The 27,335-nt window shown below is 40.0% G+C and overlaps 4 protein-coding genes across 5 annotated transcripts; 1 reads left to right on the top strand and 3 right to left on the bottom strand.

The window, feature by feature from the left end:
• Positions 1–237: 237 nt before the first annotated feature.
• Positions 238–4,137, bottom strand: LOC129109552 (gamma-enolase-like). The gene is made up of 12 exons (XM_054621650.1): positions 4,053–4,137; positions 3,737–3,832; positions 3,524–3,582; positions 3,360–3,429; positions 3,108–3,241; positions 2,785–3,007; positions 2,509–2,706; positions 1,830–1,906; positions 1,386–1,510; positions 1,167–1,275; positions 496–554; positions 238–307 (listed from the first exon to the last, which is right to left on the bottom strand). Exons 1-12 carry the CDS (start codon positions 4,135–4,137, stop codon positions 238–240), a joined length of 1,305 nt encoding a protein of 434 aa, XP_054477625.1.
• A 1,811-nt stretch (positions 4,138–5,948) lies between these two features.
• On the bottom strand, positions 5,949–14,440 carry mlf2 (myeloid leukemia factor 2). Of its 2 annotated transcripts, none has more exons than XM_054621670.1 (8): positions 14,356–14,440; positions 10,322–10,433; positions 10,158–10,193; positions 9,608–9,661; positions 9,374–9,502; positions 8,885–9,044; positions 8,527–8,756; positions 5,949–6,477 (listed from the first exon to the last, which is right to left on the bottom strand). In XM_054621670.1, the coding sequence occupies exons 2-7, from the start codon at positions 10,403–10,405 to the stop codon at positions 8,530–8,532; spliced, it is 690 nt and encodes a 229-aa protein (XP_054477645.1). In that variant the 5' UTR covers positions 10,406–10,433; positions 14,356–14,440; the 3' UTR covers positions 5,949–6,477; positions 8,527–8,529. The 2 variants fall into 2 exon arrangements, with proteins under 2 accessions (XP_054477645.1, XP_054477644.1); XM_054621669.1 differs by lacking the exon at positions 14,356–14,440 and adding an exon at positions 12,002–12,306.
• On the top strand, positions 14,433–19,505 carry cdc42l (cell division cycle 42, like). The gene is made up of 6 exons (XM_054621683.1): positions 14,433–14,509; positions 16,760–16,864; positions 17,031–17,103; positions 17,201–17,310; positions 18,128–18,325; positions 18,453–19,505. Exons 2-6 carry the CDS (start codon positions 16,760–16,762, stop codon positions 18,540–18,542), a joined length of 576 nt encoding a protein of 191 aa, XP_054477658.1. The 5' UTR covers positions 14,433–14,509; the 3' UTR covers positions 18,543–19,505.
• A 1,104-nt stretch (positions 19,506–20,609) lies between these two features.
• On the bottom strand, positions 20,610–22,995 carry wnt4b (wingless-type MMTV integration site family, member 4b). Its single transcript, XM_054621652.1, has 8 exons — positions 22,907–22,995; positions 22,349–22,502; positions 22,159–22,243; positions 21,917–22,048; positions 21,512–21,654; positions 21,264–21,404; positions 21,006–21,168; positions 20,610–20,907 (listed from the first exon to the last, which is right to left on the bottom strand). Exons 1-8 carry the CDS (start codon positions 22,993–22,995, stop codon positions 20,738–20,740), a joined length of 1,077 nt encoding a protein of 358 aa, XP_054477627.1. The 3' UTR covers positions 20,610–20,737.
• Between the last annotated feature and the right edge of the window lie 4,340 nt (positions 22,996–27,335).

Below are 27,335 nucleotides of genomic sequence, written 5' to 3'. Positions count from 1 at the left end.
GGTGCTCGTCTGCTGAGAGGTGAAACGCTTTTTTTGTTTGTTTAGGATCTGCTGCAACCAGCTCAAGCCAATTAAGTAAGTCCCTCGCTGAAATGTCTGGTCAATATACTGTAGCTACAGTGCATAAACTGCATTTAACAGGTGGCATGATTGCATTACTATGTGCCCATCAGGTAAATATAACATGATTTATATGTTTTGGTGCATTCTTATGTGCCACTGCTAATGTACTGGCACTCAAAGGGCACTGGGATTACGAAAGTTGTGTCCAGCAAAGCGAGCCTGGTCACCCAACTCTTCCTCAATCCTGAGAGGAGGAAGAGGAGGGAGGAGGTGAGGAAGAAAATAGATAGACATGTCGAGCAGGCAGATGAATGTGAAAGAAAGCAGATGAAACACGAAGGGAAAGAAGAAGGAAATATAAAAGTGGCATAGGTGTTTTTTTCATGTTGCATTTTAATACATACATAACCAAATCAAGTTATGAATACCCACCTCATGAGCTGATTGTATTTGGCCAGACGTTCTGATCGACAGGGAGCTCCAGTCTTGATCTGGAGGTAGACACAAATACCAAGGATCACAGAGAGTTACATGTACATCTGCATGATTGCTAACCCTTGATGTTTGGACAGCAAGCAACGCTTATTTTCACTATCAAGTGATCTTTTGATTGCTTTTTTTAGATAAATCACATCTGTAAAATGTCAAAAATAATGGCAACTACTCCAAAGGTAATCACATTTCATAGAGAGGCAGGCTTCTGTAATATTAGCATTTGGAAGCTGTAATCAGCAAACGTGGTATATATTTCTTGAGGTCTGATTGACAAAGCTGATTTGTGGTGTTCTGTAGCTGCCTGCTTATTATTTCACCACTTCAGAAAAACAGTACATAGTTATTTAATAATATTGCTAAAATTGCAATGCCTTCCACTCCTGTATATTACATTACTTGAGCTACTATTGCGCTGTTGCACAAGTATTATTGTTTTATATAAAATGTGTTGTTGCAGTGTTTAGTTATCAATTTCCTCCTGTCCTGTGACAAAGAGACAACTAATGTAATGCAATGATACAAATGTAGAATCCTAATATCACCTAAATTGGGAAATAGATAACGGACAGCACTTCCCATTGTGTTGTGTGTGTGTGTGTGTGTGTTACCTGTCCAGTGCAGAGACCAACCACCAGGTCAGCTATAAAAGTGTCCTCTGTTTCTCCTGAGCGGTGGCTCACCATCACACCCCAACCGTTCTCCTGGGCCAGCTTACACCTGAGAGGCAGGGGAAGTATAAATGAATATAAATATGACGCACGCTCTCACATTGCAGGCATGTACGAAGACATGTGCTGCCTATTCATCAAACGCACACACAAACTCACGCCTTGATGGCCTCTGTAACAGAGCCGATCTGGTTGACTTTAAGCAGCAGGCAGTTGCAGGCCTTGTCGTCCACGGCTCGTTGTATCCTGCGTGGGTTTGTGACCGTCAGATCGTCTCCGACCACCTGCACAATTTATGCAAAGTTACAAGCAGATTGAAGCGTGTTTTGTTACTCATAGTAATTGTATCAGGTCAACTCAGCCCAGTAAATCTATTTCTATACAATAAAGATCAGCCTGCATTAAAAATTTAGGGCAAAGAGAGTCAATAAAATACGCTATTGAGTTTCATTATGGCATTTTGCAGCCATACTAGCAACTGAAACAGGATATCTCGACCTCTGCAGCATCAATTTAGTTTATTTTTATTGTTGGAAGTGCAATACCCAATTGCTGGAAGAGGACCTCTTTAATTCACTTCCAGATAAGAAGGGCAAAGTGTACCTGAATGCCCACTGAGGCTGTAAACTGTGACCAAGCGGGCCAGTCGTCCTGGTCAAAAGGATCTTCAATAGACACCACTGGAAAAAAAAGAGAAATGAGATAGATCATTTTTCTGCATAAGTCTAATATTACAACCTTTGTGAAGCCCTCATTTTGCCCTTTACTCCCCTACAAGTTAATAAGACTAGAGCACCAGTGACATAGACAATCAAGGCTCTGATGGGAGTAATGTCTTAAAATTCACTCTCATTACACACAGATGCCCACACAAGCAGGAAGCACCCCATTGACAGGGTAAAGAGCCACATCAGAGTAGCTCCCTGCTTGCCAAATGTGCGCTGTAGCGCATAATTAAAATCTCTTTAACAGGCCCGAGTGTCGGGGAGGAGACACAGGGCTGTGGAGACATCAAGCTCTCTGGTTCCCTTTGCTTTTCTGTCTAAAATGTGATAAAAGAAATATATGTGTGTTGTAGAAATATTAACAATAGGCGGCTTTGTCCATTTACTGGTTCAATCAGCTAGTAAAACTAACGCTGAGACCTGAGCCTCTGTAATCTGTGGAAATACATTTCCCTTATTCCCTGAGGAACTGTTCACTTCATGTTCTCTATGTGACTATAACAGCTGTAAGACACATCTGTTTGACCCATTTGACTCACACACATCAGAATACACACCTGGGTAGTTGTTAATGAAGCCCTGGTAGATGCTGGCCAGCTCCTCACCGCTGATGTTGCGGGCAGCGTTAGGTGGAGACTTGAAGTCCAGGTCATACTTGCCCTCACTGAAAAACTCTGAGGCAGCGACATCCATCCCTATCACCACTTTGTCTGTGAATCCTGCTTTCTCTATGGCCGTCTTTATCAGCTCCAGGGCTGACGAAGAGAAACAGAAGGATGTTACATCACAGGAAATTAAGGGAAGCAGAATATTTCACATGTGGCTGTGCTCACCTTCACTGTTCTCTTGTATATTGGGGGCAAACCCTCCCTCGTCTCCCACATTTGTAGCATCCTGACCGTACTTCTCCTTGATGACACCTCTGAGTGTCTGGTAGAGCTCCGCCCCCATGCGCAGAGCATCACGGAAAGACTCCGCCCCTACAGGAAGTACCATGAACTCCTGCATAGCCAGTCTGTTCCCAGCATGGGAGCCCCCATTGATCACATTAAAAGCCTTAGTGAGAGACAGATAAGAGAGATGAGATTATATTTGGGCTTTTGTGTTTGGAATAATTACATTTTTTGCACATTAAATACAATAAAACAGGACTCACAGGAACTGGGAGGACCAGCTCTCCGTTTCCAGCCAGATCAGCAATGTGGCGGTACAGGGGGACACCTTTCTCCGCTGCTCCAGCCTTGCATAAGGCCAGTGATACTCCAAGAATAGCATTGGCCCCAAACTTAGCTGGGGGAAACAAGGAAGCAGTCACACAACACATGGGTGCAGACGGTGAGCACTGGTGCGGAAACATGTCATCGCACATATAGGCCATCACTGCACATGAGACATGAACGAGGCTTACATTTGTTGTCAGTGCCGTCCATTTCAATCATCATGTTGTCCAGTTTCTCCTGCTCCAACACATTGATTCCCTGAAAGAAAAGGAAATGTCAGACATCTTCAATCTTGAGTATATTGCTCGGCCATTTCGGCTTTAAAATAATCAGATTCTGCACTGATACTCACAGACTGGATGAGGGCTGGTCCAAGGGTGTCATTAATGTGACCAACAGCTTTGGTTACACCTTAAACAGCAGGACAAAAAACATGTGATGCCATGGAAAACTAAAACTGTTTATATAACAAAACCAGACAAGAAAATGATCAAACTAAAATCAGAGACAAAGGCAAAGACAAGAGATAAACGCTCAGACGATACATCTCATTACTAATGTTCACCTTTGCCCTTGTAGCGAGTCTTGTCTCCATCTCGGAGCTCAAGAGCCTCGTAGATGCCGGTGGATGCACCACTGGGCACAGCAGCCCTGAACACACCTGGAGTGGAGGTAAGATGGTTGGTGGGTGGAGAGAAGGGACAAGTGTAGAAGTTGAAAAGGTAAAGGTTAAAGGTAAGCTTGTGCGAATACAGCATCGATTTCTGGAGGTTTAGACAAGACATGGTACACTGTCAAGCCAATTGTCAGCCAAAAACACAACGGACAGTACAAATACAGTGTATGAATATTGCTTTTATTAACAAATTTATGTTTTTAACCTTTGCCAGTATGCAGATCTACTTCCACAGTGGGGTTTCCCCTGGAGTCCAGGATCTCCCTGGCAACAATATTCACTATAGACATCCTGTAAAAAAATAGAAATAAAAAGTATTTCATACAACCTTATGCACTGCTTGTTACATTTCAGTGCTCATACACTAAATCATACGATCATTTCATCTTTTTTTTGGTTTAAAAAAGGGATGATAAAGGGAATCGGTGTACAAACAGTCAGATGCGTATGAAAATAGGAATAAGCAGACGTCAAATGAGCATTTCATTACAGCCTCGACTTAACATTAGTCACAAGGACTTGACACTCTTCCTCTTCCTCACATTTACACACCTTGTGATGATAGTGACGCAGTCTTATGGATGCAAAGCTGTGGAAAAGATGCTCCCTATGAAGATGCTGGCACACACACACACACACACACACACACACACACAAACAAGCACATATGTACAGGATAAGGAAACATAAATCAAAAGCTAACAATGCATACCTATTTATGAATCTACTGTCAACCTGTTCCGGACCAAAAGCCAGTTCAATTTCTGTGCTGTTTCAGTCAGTGACTGAGAATATGGACCAATGGAGAGATGAGGCGGTGAGAAAACACAGAACAGGAGGAAATGAGGTGGAGGAGGAGGAGAGGAAGGAGGTGGTTTTAGAGGGATGGAGGGAATGAAGAAATAGATCAATCTTTTTAAACGTTACCTGCAGCGTGTTTGAAGGCGAGTGGAGAAAGTGAGCGGATGAGGGCGAACGAGAGGGAGAGACAGGGGGACGGGGAGGTGGGAGGAGAAGGGGTGAAAACGTATGACACACAGGGGGAGGGGGAGCGTGTGAGTCATTGGAAGATGAAGAGGGGAGGGGAGAGAAGGTTAGAGTAGAACAGCAGGAGTTACATGCAGTTCTTTTTCTTTTAGTGGAGCTGCAGGAAAATAAAATAAAATAAATAAATATATGTTATGATTTGCACAGTAACCTTTTTTAATGGACTATATTTGCATTTAACATTGTCTTCCTGACTTCCTATGAGTCCTGTCATTTCTTTGGCACTGCTTGCTGAGTGTACATCTGCTCACCGGCTAACAAATTGCAGTAGCACTCATGACGTGTGCAAATATTTTCCCAGGAAACTGCTAACATTAACATTTAATATGCGATTGTTGCCAAATCCAGGCAGTGCTGTTATCCTGCAAACAAATGGCTGGAAAGTAACACTTTGCTGGGAAAATGGAAACAAGCATCTGAATGCTTCAGATGTGGATGACAGGCAGAATATATCCGAACAAAGAAGCTGTGAGGAAGGGTACATCTAAGAAAAGACAGATGCACAAAACAAGCTTCCTTGTCAGAGAACTTTAGAGATCTAATGACAGAGATAAAAGGAGACAGGAAGACAGGTAGACAGGTGACGATAGCGGCACATGTTGGGGGGGGGGAAGGACGTGCATTTTAAAAATAGTCTTGGATGTAATTAAAGATACAGCGAAGACAGAAGGAGGCAGGCAGGGAGCCTGCTATGGGAGTGATTTGTCAAAACAGAGGGTTTTCATTGGCTGCTCCACTTGTGTGCTCCATCTGGATGTCACATGACCAGCAGACATGGTGGCACAGGGAAGAGGGAGCGTACTGATAAATGCACATGCAGTGGGAAAAATACATACAGCAAATTTGTCAAAAATGAACTAAAGCAGCAGATTTACAGATTTGCACACTCTTCATCTGCAGAGAACAAATAACTGAATACAACCACAGACTAGCAAAGAATGACCCATAATTGACAGATTTAGTTGAATATATGAATTGCTTTGAAGCTGTACGTTGATAAGTTATGCGATTCGGTTTTAGAAAACACTCCATGATTTATTACACAAGGCATTACATCTCAAACACAACCACAACAGAGACTCGATTTTTAATTATCTAACAATGTTTAATGAACTTTTATTTAGTTAGATTAATTGGATAACAGTATACAATTCAATTCACTGACACACTAGTGTCTTCACAAACATAAAATGGACTGTACAGCAGATCAATGTACTGTATACTGTAGCACTTACGTGCAGTGGGCAAAAACACATGTCAAGTTTTGAGAATGAGTATATATAAAGAGTGTAGTTATACCCATGTTTACACAAGGGTGCAGGGTGTGGGTGCGTGTGTGTGTGTGTGTGTATGTGTGTGTGTTGAGTGTAGCAATGGAGAAGGAGAACTGTAAATGTAACTATCAAGCATGTGGGGTTTTGTTGGGTGTGTGTGTGTATGTTGTTCATGAATAGACAGTCCAGTCATAACAAACATTTACGACGGGCAGTTGTGACGATCATCAACTTCCATCTTCAGCGTGGTTCACAGCATCGGGGAAATCTTCCCTCAACATCTTCCATCTAGTCGCCCAATTGTGAGACCTGCAGGGACACAAAACCAAGGCCGCGGTGTTTGTTAAGACAAATTACAGACAGAAAAGAAGGATGGAATTAACAGAGATTTCAATTGAATTATTTTTTTATATGCTAAAGACAATTACACTGAGAGACACATGCAAAATAAGCCAATTTAGCGGTTTGGTGTTCGAAGACAGTTTATATCAAAATTCCAACTGTATTAAAAAAATTAAGAACAAATTCTCACAATGGGACGGCTGTTGCGAACCATTTCTCCCCTTTCACTTAGATTATAGCGCTAGTATTAAACACACATTCATCTTACAATCTGACATGATTCAAATTAATATTGTTCAGTGTAGTGGTGTAAAGGACCACTGTTTATCCGCGATCCGTACCGACCCCCCCCTCACGGTTCGGCACGCAAATGAACAGCAGATTAATTACACAGTTTAAGATTAATGTATCACAGTGTGAAATAAAGTTTAACCGACGATCGGTAACATCATTTATGCTTTTCTAGCCGCATATCTCTGATAATGTTACATGTAATCAACCAATCCGTATTTGAATTGACAAAAGGAGAACAAAGGTTCTGTTCTTTTACATTATGGTGCGTTTAGGCTCTGTTCTGTGAAAATGAGTATTGGAAGAAGGTAAATTATAAAATTATCATGATGTGTTCACATGTCATTTTGTAAAATGTAGTGTAGATGAGAAAATTGAATAAATCCAGTAGTTTGAATGAGATGTTTCACAACAACATAAATAGATATTAGAGATGAATTATGACCTGTTACACTAGCTCTAAACAGATTATAATACATAATTAAAACTACTAATGACAACATTTGTTTTATTCAATAAAAATACAATCTTTCATTTCCTTATCATTTGAATTGTGTGTGTGTATGAGGGGAAAAACACTTTAGGTGACTACAACAAAGTAAAAGGATAACATTTAGAATCTTTGATGTTTACAGACTTCAGAGTCGTTGAAATTATTTTTGGTACAGTGGCGAAAAAAAGGTCTGGAGCCTTGTAGACCAGCTGTTATAATCAAACAATAATATAGATAAAGTTAGATTTGCTCCCTTTTTTTCTTCTGTTCTGATCCAGTCTGTGACTCTGATCCGTACTACGATCCGAACCATGAGTTTTATGATCAGCTGCACCACTAGTTCAGTTTGAGTTCATTAGACTCTTCTCACACAGTGCAACACGCATATAACTGTTATTTTCCAGCGTATAACAGTAGGAGTCTCACACTGTTCCATACTCTTCATATGTTAACGATCCAAAATGTTGTCTTCCTGGTTAATGGTTCATACTGTTATTTTTACCTTTGTCTATTCTGTTCACACTAAGGATCCCTCCTCTTTTGCTCTTTCTGAGATTTTCTCCATATTTCCCCCTTTAACGATTATTTTGGGAAGTTTTTTCGTATTTGAATCTAACGAGAGAGGGGTTATTGGGCTTTATGAATAGAACTGACTTGACTTGTTTGACTTTTATGGCATCAAATGTGGACAAAATGTTGTCTGCGTCCCTCTTCTTTCTGCAGCTTTTTGTCCTCTTTTTGTTTCCAACTGGAATAAAACCATGACATTGTTTCCTGTACTTTGATAAAAACATAAATAAGCCTGACTCGTTGATATTGGATATTGATACTGGGGTTTAAAGGCCCATTTTGATCTGATAATTGACGATTTGAAAACATGCATACCATTATATTGGCCAAAACATAATAAATCATGAATATAACGTACATTTTTGCATAGAATTCCTCAAATTAGCTTATTAAGGAATTATGACCATTAAATTAATTGAGCAGGACATTTTATAGCAATAAAGAAGCAGTCAATGCTCAAAATACAATGGTGACAATGTTAGTATTAAAAAAAAAAAGAGATTTCATTTCTGAACTGCAATTTTTTTATATTTATCGACAGGCACATAAACTACAACAATGTACATGTAATAATGCAAAAAATGCCCCGAACCCATCAGTTGAGGCTGGACTGGACTGATCCAGGCCTGAGAATCAAAGCTGCACTAAGTACTCACTCTTACCTCTCACCAGTCGTAACGCGGACGGGTTTGGGGCTGGCGGTGTCTCGGGGACTCGTGCCGAGGGGACTCGTGCCGAGGGCCTGGTGGGGACGTTGAGCTGGGAGGGGCGGTGAGGGCCAGCTGCTGGCCTCCCCCCCGTCGATCTCGGCTGTACTCCAGTGCCCGGGCAGTCGGGGGGACGTATCTTCCTGCCTCCCTCCTCCACTCCTCATCGAACGCTCCGGCATCAGCTGGCAGTAACACACGGCAGGTCGTTAAGCAAACTACATATATCTCATGTCACTGCAGCATGACCGGCGTCTAACAAGAACAGTGGATCCCCATCCCGATACAATCACTTTCTGGCTCAATGACTCACTCTCATCAAGGTTAATGAAGTCTTGTCGTTCCTCGCGGTCTCCAGTGCGGCGATTTCGTGAACGCTCCATTACGTGTCCACGCTCCCCGATGTGGTGGCCGATGGCGAGACGCTCGAGGCCGCTTTCACTGTCCCTCATTGACTGTCGCGTCTCACGGATCTGAGGTGAAAAGTGACGACTCGGTTTACTAAAACAAGCAGGATGCTCTGCACTCTGAATAAACTCAGAGTGAGATGTTTGTATGACAACTATGATGTTTACGGTGAACATGATCTATTTGTTGTCACTACAATTACTGGTGATTTCATGGGTTATGAGTCCAGAAGGCCACGGTCCCGCCTGGACTAAGAAAGCATGAAGGCAACATGTCCGGTCAGGCTTATCGTTGGAGGTTGAGGAGAGAAATCAGGTCTACTTATCTGGCACTAATCAGCACCCCTCAGGTGTATCATGACCATTTCAGCAACTGTTAATAAAGTTGTTCTCACCCCTCCAGGGCCCGTTCTCGTTGCACTTGTCTGCTGATAAACTTCAGGAGGCCCCGCGTCCGAAGAGGAGTAGGAGATCACTGTTGAAGAGGAAAACGTCTGACAGTTGGGTGAGCCGGACATTCTTTCCTGCAAGAAGTAAATAATAAAGGGTAAATAGAAGGAGTACTGTTCAGACAAAGGTTTAATTGTTGAGGTAATTATTTTCTGAAGTTGGTTTACAGAGCTACTTACCACGTTTCCCATCATTTCTCCCATCATGCCAAACATATCCATGAACCCTCCACCCTGCAAAACAAATTTAAGTAAGATGATTTATAATCTGATTTGATGAAACACTAAGTATAAACAGATTGGTACATCTCTGAAACAACATTATTAGTTGTCAGTTCAGTGTCACAAGGCTCAACCTTCGAGCCACACAACTTCATTTTGAGAGCAAGAAGATGCATGAAACACGCTTTGTGGACTCCACAGACTCGTCTTTTCTCATCTCATGGTGCAATGTGCACTAACAAAGTCCATCCAGGTAAACTCTTGTAAACGCAACCTTATTTGAAAACCCAATCTAGACTTGACCTAACCCTGGTTCATGTTATCATCAACCAGAATACCTGGAGTCACTTTTCAATCAATACTGTGCTTTCCACCTTAAGCTCAGTTCATTTTTTGATCACACTGTCAAGTCACTTCATAGAAGGTTACATGTGTTATCTGCAATAATAAATAAAAAATTGTTCTGCTTTTGAAGATATTGAAGGAAGTCTTAGAAGCTGCTACTCACCATTCCCATCATGCCAAAGGGGGCCAGAGGACCAGCCTAGAAAAAAATGTACATCTTCAAATCAATAAAACATAACAAATACAATAGATAAACTTATATGGATATCATACACATCAAATAAACATAACACATGAATACAGCCTGTCAACATGGCGGACAGTTACCTGTCTGCGTGGTGCACGGGGTGCTTGTATTTGGGGAGTGAGAGCAAAGGGATCCATGCCGAATGGTCCAAACATAAGCCTCATCTGCTGCCTGTGAGCTGCAAATGGATCCCTGGAAGAAATCACAGATTTCACTGAAACACTTTGACTTCTGGGGATTTTTTTGTTGATGGACTCGGTGAAGCCGGGGGAATAGACACATACAGTTTATGAGGAAAGCTGACGGGGGGGTAAGCTTGTCAAATTTAAGAATAGGATGTGTGGGATCATTAGGAAGTGCCCATAGAACGATGTTTTGCAAACTGTGGAGTACAGAAGGTTGGTATGAAAGGCCCAGTCAGATTTTTACTCTCGTTTATTTATTCTTTTATCAAATATTTACACATTTAAATTATAATTTTACAAATTATAGATTATTATATTTAATTTTAAGATATTGCTTTACTTTGTTAATTTCATTTTTTATGTAATTGTTAATAATAATACATTTATAATAGTCTACAAAAAAAGATGTCCAGAACAAAAACTTCTAAACAGACAAATGTTTGACAAATGACTTACATGATTAACAGATCTTCAAAATTGTTGCAGGCTAATTTTCTATTATTTAACTAATCAATTAAGGTTCTCAAGTTGAAAATTGTTTATGCTGTTCTTTTAGTTTTGTTTTGAAGAACGTTAAAGGAGCTCACTAAAGATGTGCAACAACTAATCAATTATTCAGTTAGATGATCAATTTTGAACAAAAATGCCAAGTGTTTGCTGTTTCCACCTTCTCATATTGGATATAGGATTTGATACTTTTCTTTGATACAGATAGTAGACTGAATACTTTGGATTTTGGACTTTTGGTGAGACGAAAAATATATTTTTGATATCTCAAAAAATATATTTTTCACCCCAAAAAAAGATATTTGAAGAAATTAGAACAGGCATTTTCACTATTTTCTGACATTTTATTCACACGTGGATTCATCAACGAGGGAGATAACAGATAACAGAAATAATTGTAAATTGCAGCCTTGACAATCTCTTAATGGTGTTTTGACATTATCAAGGGGGCTGTTGCTAAGTGTGTGACCAGTTGTGTATATGCTTAAGCCCCAAAGGACCCCAAATAGGGCCACCAAAGTGGCAATATGATTGCATTGTTTGAAACTAATAGTAAAGATGCCTGTGTTTGTGCAGCAAGTCTATTAACTGATCCACAGACCCTAAACCACTTTTTTTTTGTGCATGCCACTGAATGTGCATTGATTCAGCAAACAGAAGGATGGTTTCATGGATTGTGTCAAATGTGGGTTTATTACTCTTAAGATAACGTGATGTAAAAGATGAAGTAAATAATTGCCACCTGCCATCAATTAACGAAATCCCAATCTCAGAGTTAATTGGAAAACAACGGGAAGTCCTACGAGAAGTGATAATTGGCCATTTCAGCTACTGATTGGTTGACCAAATGCTTAAGAGGTCTGACAGCTTCTTCTTTTCTGTTATTGTCTATCCAACATGGTGGACCACTGTAGGCCCCCACAGCTGGCTGGAGTAACGTTAGGTACCTGCTTAAGGCACAGGGGAAGAAATAGCACCTAGCATGCCAACATGGACCTTTTCAACCCTCCTGCAAAACACGTGGTGCTAACAGTGTCCCTGCAACATGATATTAATGTCAGTACTTACATCATGTAGGGGTCGTCATCAACGTCATTCAAGAACCGAAACATGCTAGGTGCTTTAACTCAGCTGGCTGATGCTAGCCAGCTAGCTAGGTAAACAGTCGTGTTTTCAAGGATAAAATCAAATGACGGACTCAAACTCTAGACAGGCTGAAGAGGAGCTCCTTTTATTAGTTCCGTCCCGAAAACACCAAATCACAATTATTGTTACTCAAAGCAAGAGATGGCCCAGAGTCTCACTAGATAGTAAATTCCAGAAACCTGGACCAAACATGAAAACGGAAGTCAGTCCTCTGACAAAGAGAAGCACCACCACCATGAAGTTAGCATCGGAGCTAACAACACTAACTTCCGGCCCCATTATTTTTCAAAATAAGATATTTCCCTGGAGACTTTCATAGCAATGTTTTTATAATTACAGTACCAGTCAAAAGTTTGGACACACCTTCTCATTCAATGGTTTTTCTTTGTTTTTATTTTTTATTTTTTTCTACATTGTAGATTAATATTGAAGACATCCAAACTATGAAGGAACACATATGGAATTATGTGGTAAACAAACAAATCCTCAACAAACCAGAATATGTTTTAAATTTTAGATTCTTCAAAGTAGTTGAATGAGAAGGTGTGTCCAAACTTTTGACTGGTACTGTATATTTATTGGTTTTATACATTTAACACAATTTACATACATAAATGAACCTTCCCCCAACCTGAACATATGGCAGTATATAAAATAACAATAAATAATACAAATATCACTTGAAAATAAATAAATGGCTAAATTATACAGTACCAGTCAAAAGTTTGGACACACCTTCTCATTCAATTATTATTTTTATTTTAATTTTTTTCTACATTGTAGATTAATATTGAAGACATCCAAACTATGAAGGAACACATATGGAATTATGTGGTAAACAAACAAATCCTCAACAAACCAGAATATGTTTTAAATTTTAGATTCTTCAAAGTAGTTGAATGAGAAGGTGTGTCCAAACTTTTGACTGGTACTGTATATCATGATTTAGAATAAATCAGCAAATGAAGCACATCATGATTCATCATATTTTATATAAATTGAGTTTACTAATATAACAGATGCCAAAAAGAGCAGTATTCAACAATAGGCCCTTTTTATAGGATGCATATTGACTTTATGTTAGAGGAAGCAATATGGCAATCGATGGCACCAATCTATTCAAGTATCCCAGTAAGTCATGACAGTATTTGCAGACTCTCTTGTGATGTTTCCTATTTTCTCTTTATCTGTGTAGATGCAAACTATAACATGTGTAGTGGTAGGGGACGGTGCAGTAGGAGAGACCTGCTTACTGATCTCCTACACAACCAACAAGTTCCCTTCAGAATATGTGCCAACGGTAAGAAGATTTAATAAAGGCTGAATCATCCAGCATAAACAATGCCAAGACTTGAATCTGAAGCCAATGAATGCAATTATTCAACCATCATTAATTGTATCATTTACACATAAGCTTTTCCTGCTGTGATTTGTCAATACTTCTGTGAGAAAAAGGCCTATCAAGGCCGGATTCTAAACCATTGAAACAGGCATCTGGTCCCGAGGCCCACACCCTCACAAGGTCCAAGGCTCCAGTTTCACTGTTTGTGATAATTTGGTTGATTTCAAATTTGTTTGTATGAGCTATCAAAGCACAACATATTCAGAATAAGAATCACCATTATTTGCCAATTTTGTTGACACATACAGGGACTTTGAATCTGGTTTTCAGTAGTTCTTGATATACTTAAACACTGTGCAGAAAACAAATACAAGAGGAATAACATGCAGATGTGCAGCGAAACAGTGAAAACAATCTAAACTAAATAAAATTGAAACATGTAGCCATAATACTGCCATAACAGAAAACTATCTCTATACACGTCACATATATTTGGTACAGTGTGCGCCAGTGCATGAATAGCGTTTGGCAATAAAAGGATATATGTGCATGCTGTACATAGATAGATAGATAGATAGATAGATAGATAGATAGATAGATAGATAGATAGATAGATAGATAGATAGATAGATAGATAGCAAGGTAGGCAGACAGACAGACAGACAGACAGACAGACAGACAGACAGACAGACAGACAGACAGACAGACAGACAGACAGACAGGTAGGTAGGTAGGCAGGCAGACAGACAGACAGGTAGGTAAGTAGGTAGGTAGGTAGACAGACAGACAGACAGACAGACAGGCAGGTAGGTAGCAGGCAGGCAGGCAGGCAGACAGATAGATAGATAGACAGACAGACAGATAGATAGATAGATAGATAGATAGATAGATAGATAGATAGATAGATAGATAGATAGATAGATACAAATATTACCTGCTGTGTGCAATTCTGTCCACCAGGCGGCGGTGTTTCTATCCTACAGATCCTACATTTGTCAGTGTGGCTCGGCTGGTCTGCGGCTGCGCGTTAAGTAATTCGACCCTCAAACCCGGATGTAACCAACGCCTAACCTGTCCGAAGAAAAACGGTGAGTAGAGTTAGAAAAAGAGTCTGAAATAACTATTTATAATCAACTGTACAGCGGCAAACATATAGGGCCGTCGCTGTAACAATACAATGTTCCTACCGAGACGAAACGCGTGTGATTGTGTTTATAAATTCGCCTGGTGTTAAAGTTTCCGAGCCATGAAGCCTCATTTAGTGTTGGCCAACACAAACCTGCTTATGAAGTTGTTGTCTGTTTCCACCGCTGATTATGTTATTTAATTCATTTTTTTCTTTATGTAATAAGCTCTTGTTTGTTTTAGTAAAGAAGCTAACCGAGGAAACCGTCTGATACTTGACACTGTTCATTTCCCCACTTTACCAATCTGAGCTGGTACAATCATTAACTTCACGTTACTTCAGCTTGAACAGCTCGTTTTCTTGTTGGTTATAATTTATAAAATCCAAGCGATATCCGAAGGTTTTCAAAGTTTAAACCATTAGTTTATCCTATGAGCTGCTTATTTAATTTAGCGGAAGTATTGTTAGTATCCGCTTCTCAGTGACATCGGGCTGATGGGCCTTTCCTCTGCTTCATCTCTGGTATGTCGTCTATGCGGAAGTGATCCACTGTCATCAATACGCTCCTGCACGCGCATGTAGTAACAAGCATAGCTCTACTTATGTGATGTTGATAATTCTTCAACCGGTCTAATTTATTTTTTTACTAACACCTTAAAAATACAACAACATCCGAGGACAAAAACCCCTTAATAATCATAATTAGTTTATTTTTCTTTCTTAAAAATGGCTTATAACAATATCAAACAAGTTCCAAGCTTGTAAGTGATAAACTGTATTTCCTTACAATCGATACTAGCCCTGTCTTGTGTGTTTTTAATATATATATTTGGTTGGCTTTCACACCTGCATATGATTAAACCATTAATTGTCTTCTGCATTTATATCAATGGCTGAATAGCAGAACTACTTCTCTGTATAAATTACGCAATACAGCTCAACAGCACCACAAACTATATCCTCCAAAATGACCCTGAAGTTGAAAAAGCTCTATCTACAGCAGCCATTTCAACATATCAATGCAGGGTGTCATTTATTACTTTAATATGGCCCTGTTCCATTTAGGTGGACCATGGTCCTTGCATTGCACATGCTGTTTCACAGGAACGGCTTTGACACACTAAACAGAATAGGACCATAATTTATTTTTTATCAATTACACCTATGTTTACCCTGCCGTGACATGTAAAATTGGCTGCTATAAAAAGGAACTATCGACACCGCTTTAAAACAGTTTCCACGGGAACTAAACTTTATAACCTTCATTAAAAGGAGGATTGTTTTGTACGACTGTTGTATTAGACTGCATTGTTTTTAGCTAGGTTTTGTTTTTTATTGATTAAAACAATATAATTATTAACAATAATACATTAATACAATGTAAGAAAGCTATCTATCTCAATAAGATCTCGTTTTAGTTCTTGATTGTATTGTTTACAAAGTATGTAACAATATGTAAGTATTATTAGCGAAACATACTTCTATACGTCTACTATTATTCTTTTAATAAAAAAACGGTCCATGTGAATGTACTACTACTGTGTATTATTTGATTTTGATGCATAATCTTGTGAGAAGCAATGTAATGTTGTAGCTGGTTTGAATTAAGCTGATTTTTAACTGCTTCAAATACTGTTGGGGCCGTTTAACTTGTACTAATACATCATACTTTATTAAGTTAAAATCTTAATCTGCTATTGCTTCAGGATCATTTTAGTGGAGTAAGAGTACTTATTAGGCAGCAAAAACATATTAAGTAGTTTATTAAAATATTGTTTTTTTTTACTGATGTATCAATGTGCAAGCAGCCTTTAAATGTTGGAGCTAGTGAAGGCAGAGATAATTTTAACTAGTAACCAAATAGTAATTCTATCTGTCAAATAAATGAGTGAAAAATCTAATAATTTAAATATAATATTTCCCTTGTAGTGGAGGAGTTTAAATGTGACATTAAAATCCATACACTACCTCAAAATTACAGCTCTTGAGTAAATGTACATAGTTACTTTCAACGACTGCAAAATGGTTGCAAACTGTTATATTTATAGCTCTTTGTCAGTGCCAGTCGTAGCATTGGCTGGCCTGTAAATCTAAATGTTTGGTTACTTCCTCTCTCAGTGTCTGGCTGTTCTCGGTCTCTAACTGTCTGATGTACTGTGCGGTATTTGTAGACTCTCCTGTGATTTTTCCTATTTTCTCTTTATCTCTGTAGATGCAAACTATAAAATGTGTAGTGGTAGGGGACGGTGCAGTAGGAAAGACCTGCTTACTGATCTCCTACACAACCAACAAGTTCCCTTCAGAATATGTGCCTACGGTAAGAAGATTTAATAAAGGCTGAATCATGTTGAAAAGTACAGTATATCTTCAGCACATCGACTTAGAAAGTGCTCTATCCTCTTATTAATTCTTCATAATGGAAATCTAACATGCTGCATTTGAATATTTGTCAAATATTTGTCTTTTTGTGTGTATTCTTAAAGGTTTTTGACAATTATGCAGTGACAGTGATGATTGGGGGAGAGCCCTATACACTCGGCCTCTTTGACACAGCTGGTAAGGAGAATGTTTGTGAACATATCTTTTTTTTTATTTCAGTCATTTTAAAACAGGTAAACAACTTCCCTGTTTCTCTTGTGATTGTCTCTCACAGGTCAGGAGGATTATGACAGGCTGCGTCCTCTCAGTTATCCTCAGACAGATGTGTTCCTTGTATGTTTCTCCGTCGTCTCCCCGTCATCATTTGAAAATGTCAAGGAGAAGGTCAGTTTTTAAATCTTTTTTTTTTTTTTTATTTTTTTTCACTGATAAAAAAACAAAACATGACCTTGACTGTTATGTTAGATGAGTCTCAAGTGCTGGAATTTGTTTGACAGTCATGTAGGGTTAGGATTATTTTCATCTTTGATTAGCTATTTTCTCAATTAATCAATTTAATCATAAAAAAATTGTATAAGAAATGTTAGGAGAAAGAAAATGTCCATCACAATTTCCTTGTTCCCTAATTTGACTTAATTTTATGTATTCTTTTGTCTGACCAACAGACCCAAAGTATTGTTTAAAGATTAATCCATTATCAAAATAGTTGCAGATTAACTTTCTACTGAACATGTCAGCGCTACAGATGTGACAAGGGCTGAGGATTGTGTTGAATTTTCTGATACTTGAGCAGATATGATACCCTTTGTTACAGTACCGGTACTGAAAAGATGATTTTTATGATTCCTGACATTGAGAAATATCCATTTTTACTCTTTATACTCTTTTTCATAAACAAACAAGCCAACGTTCTCAAATATTACATGCCATCTAAACACAAACATCTGCAGAAGAATGTTCTTTGCATAAACAAAATTGTCTGAAGTTGGCTATATGTTGATGAAAATCAGGAACTATCTGATAAGTAAACAACAATATTAATCTGACCAGACATTAAGTGCTACCTTTCAGTACCCAATAGATATATACTCAAGCATCAAACACATTCATTTGGTTCCAAAAAGTATTGTGGTACCCAGTCCTAACATGGTCTGGAAGGAAGAATACGTGGATCTAATCTTAATATCTTTTATTTCCCCAGTGGGTTCCTGAGATTTCTCACCACTGCCCACGCACACCCTTCCTGTTAGTGGGCACACAGATGGATCTGCGGGAAGACAGCAACACGATCGAGAAGCTGGCGAAGAACAAACAGCGGCCCCTATATCCCGAGAGCGGAGAGAAGCTTGCTCGTGAGCTCAAGGCTGTCAAATACGTGGAGTGCTCTGCTCTAACACAGGTATGGGGCATTGTTTAACTTTCATCAAATTGTTGAATTGAAAGCAACAGAGTGTTTGATAAATAAGCCTATAATAACCATATTTAACTTTTTGCTCTCTGTCCTGATTTCTGTTCTCTGCAACCAGCGAGGACTTAAGAATGTGTTTGACGAGGCCATCCTGGCAGCACTGGAGCCTCCTGAGACCAAAACCAAGAGAAAGTGTCTCCTTCTATAGATGAACAACAACAACGGGAGACCTAACAGTGTAAGAAATAGGTGGGGTGAATCAAAACATGAGAAAGATCAATGGCCATAATGAAAAAAAAAAGGACAAACCAAAAGGGGAAGGGAGGTACAAATGCCATTGAGACTTATTCTAAAACACGTGTACATTGATTGTGCCTTGAAAATAAACTTTGAAAGAGGCTGTGGGAGCAAAACTTCAGCATGCAGTAAGTGTCACCGATCTCCTTTTCTGAAAACCTTTAGAAATTGCAGTGTTTTCTCTACAAATATCCAGGTGGGGCGGGCCCCCCCCTGCCTGTCACTGTTGCTCCATTTATTTTAAAGACACATTCTTTTATATAGTTTATACTTCGACCTCCACTGTGTTTTACTCATTTTGGCCTAGTTGTTCTTTAAAATCCAGTGTCGTGAAATAAAAATGGGGAAACACTTTAAACATCAAGTTTTTTTTTGTCAAATTTAATGAATTCATTTAAAGGGGCAACTTAATGTTAAGTGGTTCTCTATTTACTTTCTTTTCTGACCCTTTGGGGTCTTCATGAAAGCACCAGAGATTTATTGTCATTCCAAATAAAGATAGATGTCTGTAAAGGTTACTGTCTTCCAAATCTCCAAGAGACTTCTGGGGAAGCCAAGTTTCACCAATTTCCCCTCTTCAGTTGAATAATGAATTTCTATTTTATTGTCATTTGATGTATGTTGTATTAATTTTGTGAAATTGTTTTGGGAAAAATCTTAGCAGTTATCCATTTTGAAACTTGACTTTTTATTTCATCAAGATCTTTTTTTATTGCTAGACTACCAACTGAGCGATTGATAATATAACAAATTAAGTTGTGATGTTTTGAATAAATCTTAATCTTGATACAGATTGAGATGCTAACCTTTGCTAGTAAATTTCTGGGTGTTTGTAATCGCAGGATATTTTTAATAAAATGGTTTAAAGACAAGGAAAGAAGCCATTGTTGTGTATGTTGGAGGAAGAATGCTGCATGCAAGACAATTTATAAGAGAGATGACTCTAGTTAACCACATTCAGGAGTATTTTTCTCATGTTAACATTCAGTGTTTATCACAAAAAACATTGTGTGAATCTTTGAGGCCTAAGAAATGTGTTAAATGCATTTTATTCTTCTTAAAGAAACACCAATTTTAGGCACAGTTTTCATCACTTATCGGCCCTTTTTCTACCTGCCTTCTGCCAGTGAATTGCAATGTTTTTGATATGTCACATTGCTAATAATCTATCTATGTAAAAGTGCTTTCACTACATAATCGCTTTTAAAAATATAAAAGAAACAGCCAATGAATTTCTCAGAATGACAACCGTGCATATTCACTTATGTAAAGCCTGGAAAATCATGTCCCAGCCTTGTAACAAGGACCAACTCATCAAAACATCGGGGCCAAAGTGCCTTTGGTCAAACACTGGACAGGATACCTTTAACTTGGCAGCTAACCTGTGTGCCTTTTGTCAAGAATTTCAAGTGAGGCAATATCTTAGACACGTCCGGTCAATAAGAAACTCAAACATATTGTGGTATTTTGGATAAAACTACTGTATTTATTAGATTTCTTGAACAGACCTAAAGGCACTACTTGTGCAGGGACGTACAGAAGAGTTTCACATGAAGGTGAGGGGCAAAACACAAGACAGACACTAATGTAAGTAGAAGTTATTTTTGCTAAGAAGTCTGCTGAAGTGAAGCAAAGACTTGGATATACAAATAAATAAACCTAAACTTTAAATACAGTAAATGTTCAAAGACCTGCTAGTCTATGACGCAAATAGTTTGCATAAAACAAGAAAAGTGCTGCAATATTTCCCTGTTAGTTTTGGTTAAGTACAGCTTTAAACATTTTGTCAGTTAAATGCGAGATTAACTGAGTGTGTGTTCATGTATATCTGTGTGCATGTCTGTACCTTGCGTACTGTTGCTGCTTTGTCATTGCTTACATGTACTCTAACTTTGCAGCTTTTACAACAGAATCCTCAAACTTAATTTTGAGCACATTGCCTCACTCAAAAATATGTTAGCTTTGGCAAGAATTTAAGATAATCTGGTGAGAATTAGGTGCGTCATTGTCTACGTTGTCCTCATCCCGCCTTCAGTTCACGAGTCTCAGTCTGATGGATTCGTTTGGATCTTTCTGCTCAGCCGGTTTGGTCTTGTTTGAGCCCTCTTAGACTCTGCAGGTGTGAATGGTGACTGTGTTCTTGCACTGCTGGCAGCGGACCGAGCAGCACCAGGAAAACTTGCAGGAGCAGCGCTGCACCACCTCAGCCCGGCCTGCTCTGTACCCTGGCCCGCAGCACACCAGCTCGCAGCCATCTGGTGCCAGCCGAGAGGTTCCTGGGTGTGTTTTAGAGGAGAGCAGCGTCATTTTAGTGTCATTGTTGTGATTGATAAATTGGATGATCTGGATTGTTCCCCTGTTAAAATGATCTTACCGTTACATCTCCTACCAGCAGTGCCAGGGATACCGTTGTCAGGGTCTAGATGGCAGAAATCTGGTGAAGGAGCAAGGTACACAAGGTCTCTGGCAGCAGGGGGTTTGACCAGCGGGTCACGGGGGAGCAGGGCTGTCCTGGATCCTATACGAGTCAGGCGGACCTAAGAGGAGGACAATGTTGAGAGAGCTACAGACAGACTTTGATACTGATAGAAAAAAGTGCTTTCATTTCTTTGTGACTGCTGTTTTCTGATACCTCTGTGGCTCCATCAAAGCGTTCTTTGAGCACAACACCAACGCGCCTGAATGGGGGCATAACCTTCCAGCAGGTCCTCAACTCACAGGAGCCGGAGACGCCATGACACTTACACTCCACCTGCATGTTGTGAAGGATGGCCTGAGGATGAGAGAATAGTGAATACAAGCAAGTGCAGGTGGAATCTCACAGATGACAAAGACATAAAAAATTAACTGAGGCGTCGTCAAAGAGTTGCGACCACCAACCTTTCGGCCGGCCTCGTTGTTGTGGAGGTTCATGAGTGGTCGCCCCGCTGAAAGCCCCTTGGCTCGTTCTGGTTCGTCCACAAATGTTTGGGAGAAAGCCACACCATAGGACAGGTTGTCACTGCACCCTGACCACTGGAAACCTGCGGTTGGACAGAGAGACAGTATTGTGGATTTTTTTTTTTATAATCTTCCGCTGCTACACTCCTGTACATGTGGAACTTATGTCACAGTACTGTGGCAGCTGATGAAAAAATACCTGACGTCACTGTCTGGGACACATACAGGCATCAGTGCTCCATACTTTAAAAAGTTTTAATCCAGGGAAAAGTGTAGCAGCAGTTTTGTTTTTTTTAAATATAAATGTGTGACTCAGTGCGGACTTAATGCGGTAGCCATGCTCACCCTCGGGGCTGACCCCCCTGACCTTCCTGTCACAGCCACACCTCTCCAGCTCTCCGCGGGTGCAGGCTCGTGTCACAGCCACTGCCACGGCTGCTGAGGACAAAGCATGCACAAAGGACGCCTCACGAGTCCCTGAAATCAAGATAGAGCACACAATGCAGAAATTCCTCGAGTGAGAGTTGTTCAATGTATTGATTTATCAGCAGGTAATTCTTCATGACACATTTCCAATATGATGATACCTTGGTTCATGACTCTGCCAAATACATTGATTCCACGTGGGGTGGTGGAACAGTTCCAGCGTCGATTCCTGAACTGGTGCTGGCACTGATGATGACATGCATAGCATTGAGATAGGAGGCTCTAATGATTGCGTTATGACATCAGATGCCTGCAGGTCAACGCTGAGACAGAGACTGAGACTAAACATACCTCTTCTATGACCATCTCGGCTGCCTTGCGTACGGACTCCATGACCTCCCCTCGCGCCCTGCACACCCCCACCTGCCCCGGGGTCAGCCCCCTCAGCCGCGCACATGGGGCAGCACCAGACACGGGCCTGGAGCGAGGCAGCCTCGCCAGGGAGCTGGGAAGCAAAGGGGGGGGGGGAGTGGTGAAGAGACTTACAGCAGGTTTTTTTGGAAGGGAAATTATTGGGCAAGGGGGGCAAAAAGAGAGAATGCATAATGAAGAAAAGGGGAGGGTGTGAAAGAGGAAGAGCCCATGAAGAAGAGAAAGGAAAGTACAAAAAGGATGAAGAGGTAACGACCGGGCAGAGTTTTAGAGAGGATGGAAACAAGGGGAAGACCAGGCAAAGAAGACAGAGAAGGCAGAGAGAGAGAGAAAAGAGAAAAGGTCACCAGGAGTGAGACAAAGAGAGAGAGGGGAGCGACTGAAAGAGATTTAGAGACATGTCACCATCTTTTAAAAGTTATAGCATGACAAACAAACTCCCTCTTTTTCCTTTCTCCCTTCGCACGCTAGACTTACAGCCAGTTGGTTGCCATGGTGGGGTGGGTTGCCCATAGCAACAGGAGGAGGAGTGGTGCCGTGAGATTGACAGTGGAGACAGTTGGCATCAGACTGTCTGTCTGTCTGTCCGTCTCCGTGCGTCAGGCTGGGTCTTTGGACAGCACGCTGCCCCGTCTCCACCGTCAAAGCGATCCGTCTGTCTGTTTGTTTGTTGTGGTGTTGGTTTATGTTTCTGTCCCAGAGTCTGGGGATGATCCCCGCATATCTGTTGAAATGACAAGTGCACAAGTCAAGGGCTAGATAGGTGAGTTAATTATCATTTTTTAGAGAGAACTTTGCAATAAACAATAATTTCATGAATATTTAAGTTTTAACCTTTGTGCGATGCTGTTGCAGCTCTACGACTGTACAAACAGTTTTAAAAGTAACACAGATTCTTACCAGATCATAGTCCTGTGATATCCAGTTATCCTTCGTTACCCTTCTTTTTTTGATAATGAATTGATCAAATTGAAATTGAATCCCAATTTCAATCAATTAAGTTGTTCATCAGCTTCTTCACTTGTGCTGTCAGTGACAGCAAAAGCATGCTCACAGGAATGTTTTACAAGCTGCACGCAAAACTCATCTTTAAGATGCAAAAAATAAGTCCACCTGTCCAATTTAATTGAACATATCTGTAGATCTACCTCGACCCAAAAACAAAACTTAAAGTCCAGAAGTAAAATTCAATTTTTACAAAAACATTGTGTCAGCAAGAACTCAGTTTGGTCACCAGAAAAAATAAATTGGTCCATTCCAGTTTGAAACTGCGAGAATGAGTGAGAGCAGTGAGATGGGAGTGATGGGTTATAAAGGAGGTAGAGAATGAGGGTGGGAGAGAGAGGACAGGCGTGATCCAGGGTGTGGAGTGAAGCGAAGGGAGGGGAGGAGGAGGTTTTGGGAAGGATAATAGTTGTACTACGTAAGTATTAAGAGTGTAAGTATGCTTTCTATTGTGTTTGTTGGCATGAGACCTAAATTTTGCACATGCACTGGAGATAATGCTCTTTGAATGATTGCCACAACTAAATGTGTGTGCTGTTTCTTTGTCCCACGGTTTTATTCATGCATGTTAATGTGTGTGCAGGAGTGCATTTGCTGCTGAGAAACAGTTTATGAGAAGACAAACTGAAGCCTTTTGTTTCCTCTATAGAAGTACTATTGCAGGAATATTGGTCCATCAGATGCCGGGTAAGAAATCCTCCCATCAGAAACTATGACGCAGCATTTCTGTCTCCACATATGTGTATATGCATGAGAAAAAGTGTCTTACCTAATGTTTAATTTTCCCAAACTTTGTTGCTCATTTTACGAGTCCCCCCCGCCACCTCCCCTTCCTCTGTCTCGCCCACATTTGCCCTCTCGTTCTCCCTCTCTCCCATTCCCTATATTGTCTTAGAAGAAGGGATGACATTTAGACAAGGGGAAGAAAACACACTGGCGACAAATATTGGAACTGAGGCAAATAAATCACGAGATAGTAGGGAAAGGAGGACACAAGGAGAGAGTGGATGGGTGTTACACTGGGGTTAGGAAAAAGCAGTAAAGAATAACAAAGCAGGTTTGTGACACATCAATAAAGAAAGAAATTACATTTTAAGTGTGAATTTATTTAATAGTATTCCCAAAACAATGTTTTTCTCTTTTATGCACTGAAGAATACGTAACATAACATAAAGCCTACATTGCATGATTATTCTTTATTTGGTGAAAATCATTCACTCTGACAATTCATTATTCAACGCAAGTGCACTTTTTTCACAGTTAATTTGGTAGTTTTCCCTCTTTTTGTCCTTCTGTTTAGCCAGTGAAGTAATGTCACAGAGAATCTGTCACACTTCTAAGAACAATATACATCTGGAAGGACAAAACTATATCTTTTTATGTAGATGCAATAGGTGTTGCAGCTCTAATTTCAATTTTAGTTGTGTTTCTTCATATGAGCTGTAGGAGTTGTAAATGAGTAACCTATTATTTTTCTTTTCACATCCCACACATTCATGACACAACCTGAGATTTGTGGTGAGGATGTAAATTCAAATTTTATCCAATTTTTTGTGCTTTAATGGTTCTATATTGGGGAATATAGAACCATTGAGGCTACCTAGTCAAACTGTGTTACATATATATATATAAACTTAATAACCTTAACCTTAATATATGGCCTTTGTAGGTTGATTATCACCACCTTTCCCCAAAAAAAGAAAAAGAATTATTAGCACAGTAAATAACAGAAGGCCTAGCCTATCTACAAACTCTGTTATTATCCAGCTTTCTTGTCCATTTAAATTTACAGATTAAAATAAAAAGATTTATATTGTAAAAAATGTAGAATGTCATTTTAAATGTAGTTTAACCAGATCAAAATGCATAAATTCCACCTCAGTCAGAGGCTTAACCAAATGGCAATTCTGCTTCCCTGCTAGAGTTAGCTTTAAGCTAGCTAGTTTAGCTTAAACTATTGTTACTTTTTCTCTACTTTTAGTTTGAGATACAGCCTAATTTCTGGGGTATTACAAACCTAATCACTAAGATGTTGAAGAACCAAAATATATTTTCAATTAGCCTACATGATAAAAAAAGTGGGGAACATTGGCTTTAGCTTTTGGGCTAGCTGCAGCTAACTCATAAGCAAGTTTAAGGTAGCCAGAGACTCACTGCAGTTTGGTTTTAGAGGTTGTTGTCTTTATAAAATGTCATATTTATATTGCATGATAATTTATCACCTGTTAGATCTGATCCTCATTCAATTAACCAATTATTAATAACTGCTGTGTTTTTACTTAATTTTCTTTTATGTTGTTTTATGTATCTATCCGACACCATTTTATTCCAGTCATTTCTTTCATTTTATTATCAGCTTTTTTCTGTCAATATCAAAGAGTTTACTGCTTGTTTTTTTTCTGTCTTTCTTCTAGTATGTATAGTATCTGTGAGAACTTTAAAATCGCTATATAAATCGTATGTAACCTATTAGTGTTATTATTGTTATCTAGTTTTATTTTATGTGTATTTATCTAGTATTTTATCTGTTATCAATGTTGACTGATTGGGTTGGGAGCACTGTGATTTCCTTAATTTTACAGATAAATACATTGAACTTTGAAGACATTCAAATTTAATCCCACACCAATATATTCCCAAAAAACTAATTTTGTGCTACAGCCTTGTTACACCTGATGAAACTTATTTACTGCTTAAATGCTCTTTTGTTAAATCAGATGAGTCGGTGCGGCACCAGAACCAAACATTTGCAGACTCTGACGCGGTCCCTGTCCAGGATTTGGTGGCCCATTTACCTGAACCCTCTGACACCCAGATCCTGAATAAATGGTCACCCCATCCACTCTCACTCCCTCCAACACACACACACACACACACACACAACACACACACACTTCCCTCTGTCTATATCTGCAGACAGGTTTCTTGTAGGCCCCCGTCCCTCCTTTTTTTGTCTTCCTCATGTCGTATTCCTCCTTTGTGTCCCCTGTTTCTCCAAGTGACGTCTTCCGCTGTCTCCCACAGCAACGCCATGGTGATGAGCTGGCCAGTGTCATGTCCGGCGCCTCTGTTATGCTCATCCCTTCACCCCTCTCGTAAATAACTTGCCCTCTTTTTTTTTATCTTTATCTTTCCCCCATTTTGTGGACATTTTATCATGCTGAAATGGTCCAGTGCTGATTGACTGTAGCCAGGTTGCAGAGCCTAAAAAGATGCTTGTTAAAGCTTCAGCATGACATAGAGATGACTTGTATTCCCTCTGTTGTAGTGGGAGGCAGCAGCAGACTTTGAGAGACTGTTGTGAGGTGGGCCAACTCTAAAATGACCTTACTGATGCTTAGCGATGGATGGATGATAGGCCTCGTTCAGAGATGATGCCTCATAGTGACTCTGGACTTCACCACCATTTCTGCCCAAGGTCATTATGAGACAGAAATGTGACCCACCACCTTTTACTCTCTCCTTCCTTTGCTTTGTTACTTCTCTGCACTTGAGGGCAACCTGCCTCAGCAGTCTGAGTGCAGATGAAATTATGGTAGCAGGCAGAAACATGACTGCTGTGCATGAGCATGCTCGCGTCGCTCAGGCTCCTCTGCCAACAAAGAGCCAAACCCACTGCTGTGTATGAATGTGTGTGGAGCGTGTGCATGAATATTATGGGATGGCGGGCGGTGGTGTTGTCAGGCAGGGAAGTGGGGGTGGCAGAGTGGGCGGTGAGCTGTGTGCACATAGGGGGGAGGGGGCAGAGGGAATGGACGACCCATGAATATTATGGGATAGTGGTGGGGGGTGCATGAGGTGGAAAGATGGCAGTACATATGGGATATGGGGGGAGTAGGAGGAGGTGTTGGTGACGGCATTGCACGTGAGTGCGTGTGCACGCGCACACATGCGCATGTAG

The sequence above is a fragment of the Anoplopoma fimbria genome, chromosome 20 (genome assembly GCF_027596085.1).
Source record: "Anoplopoma fimbria isolate UVic2021 breed Golden Eagle Sablefish chromosome 20, Afim_UVic_2022, whole genome shotgun sequence".
Lineage (NCBI taxonomy): Eukaryota > Metazoa > Chordata > Actinopteri > Perciformes > Anoplopomatidae > Anoplopoma > Anoplopoma fimbria.
The sequence above is the reverse complement of the archived record's forward strand: the minus strand, read 5'-3'. Positions and strand labels throughout refer to the sequence as shown.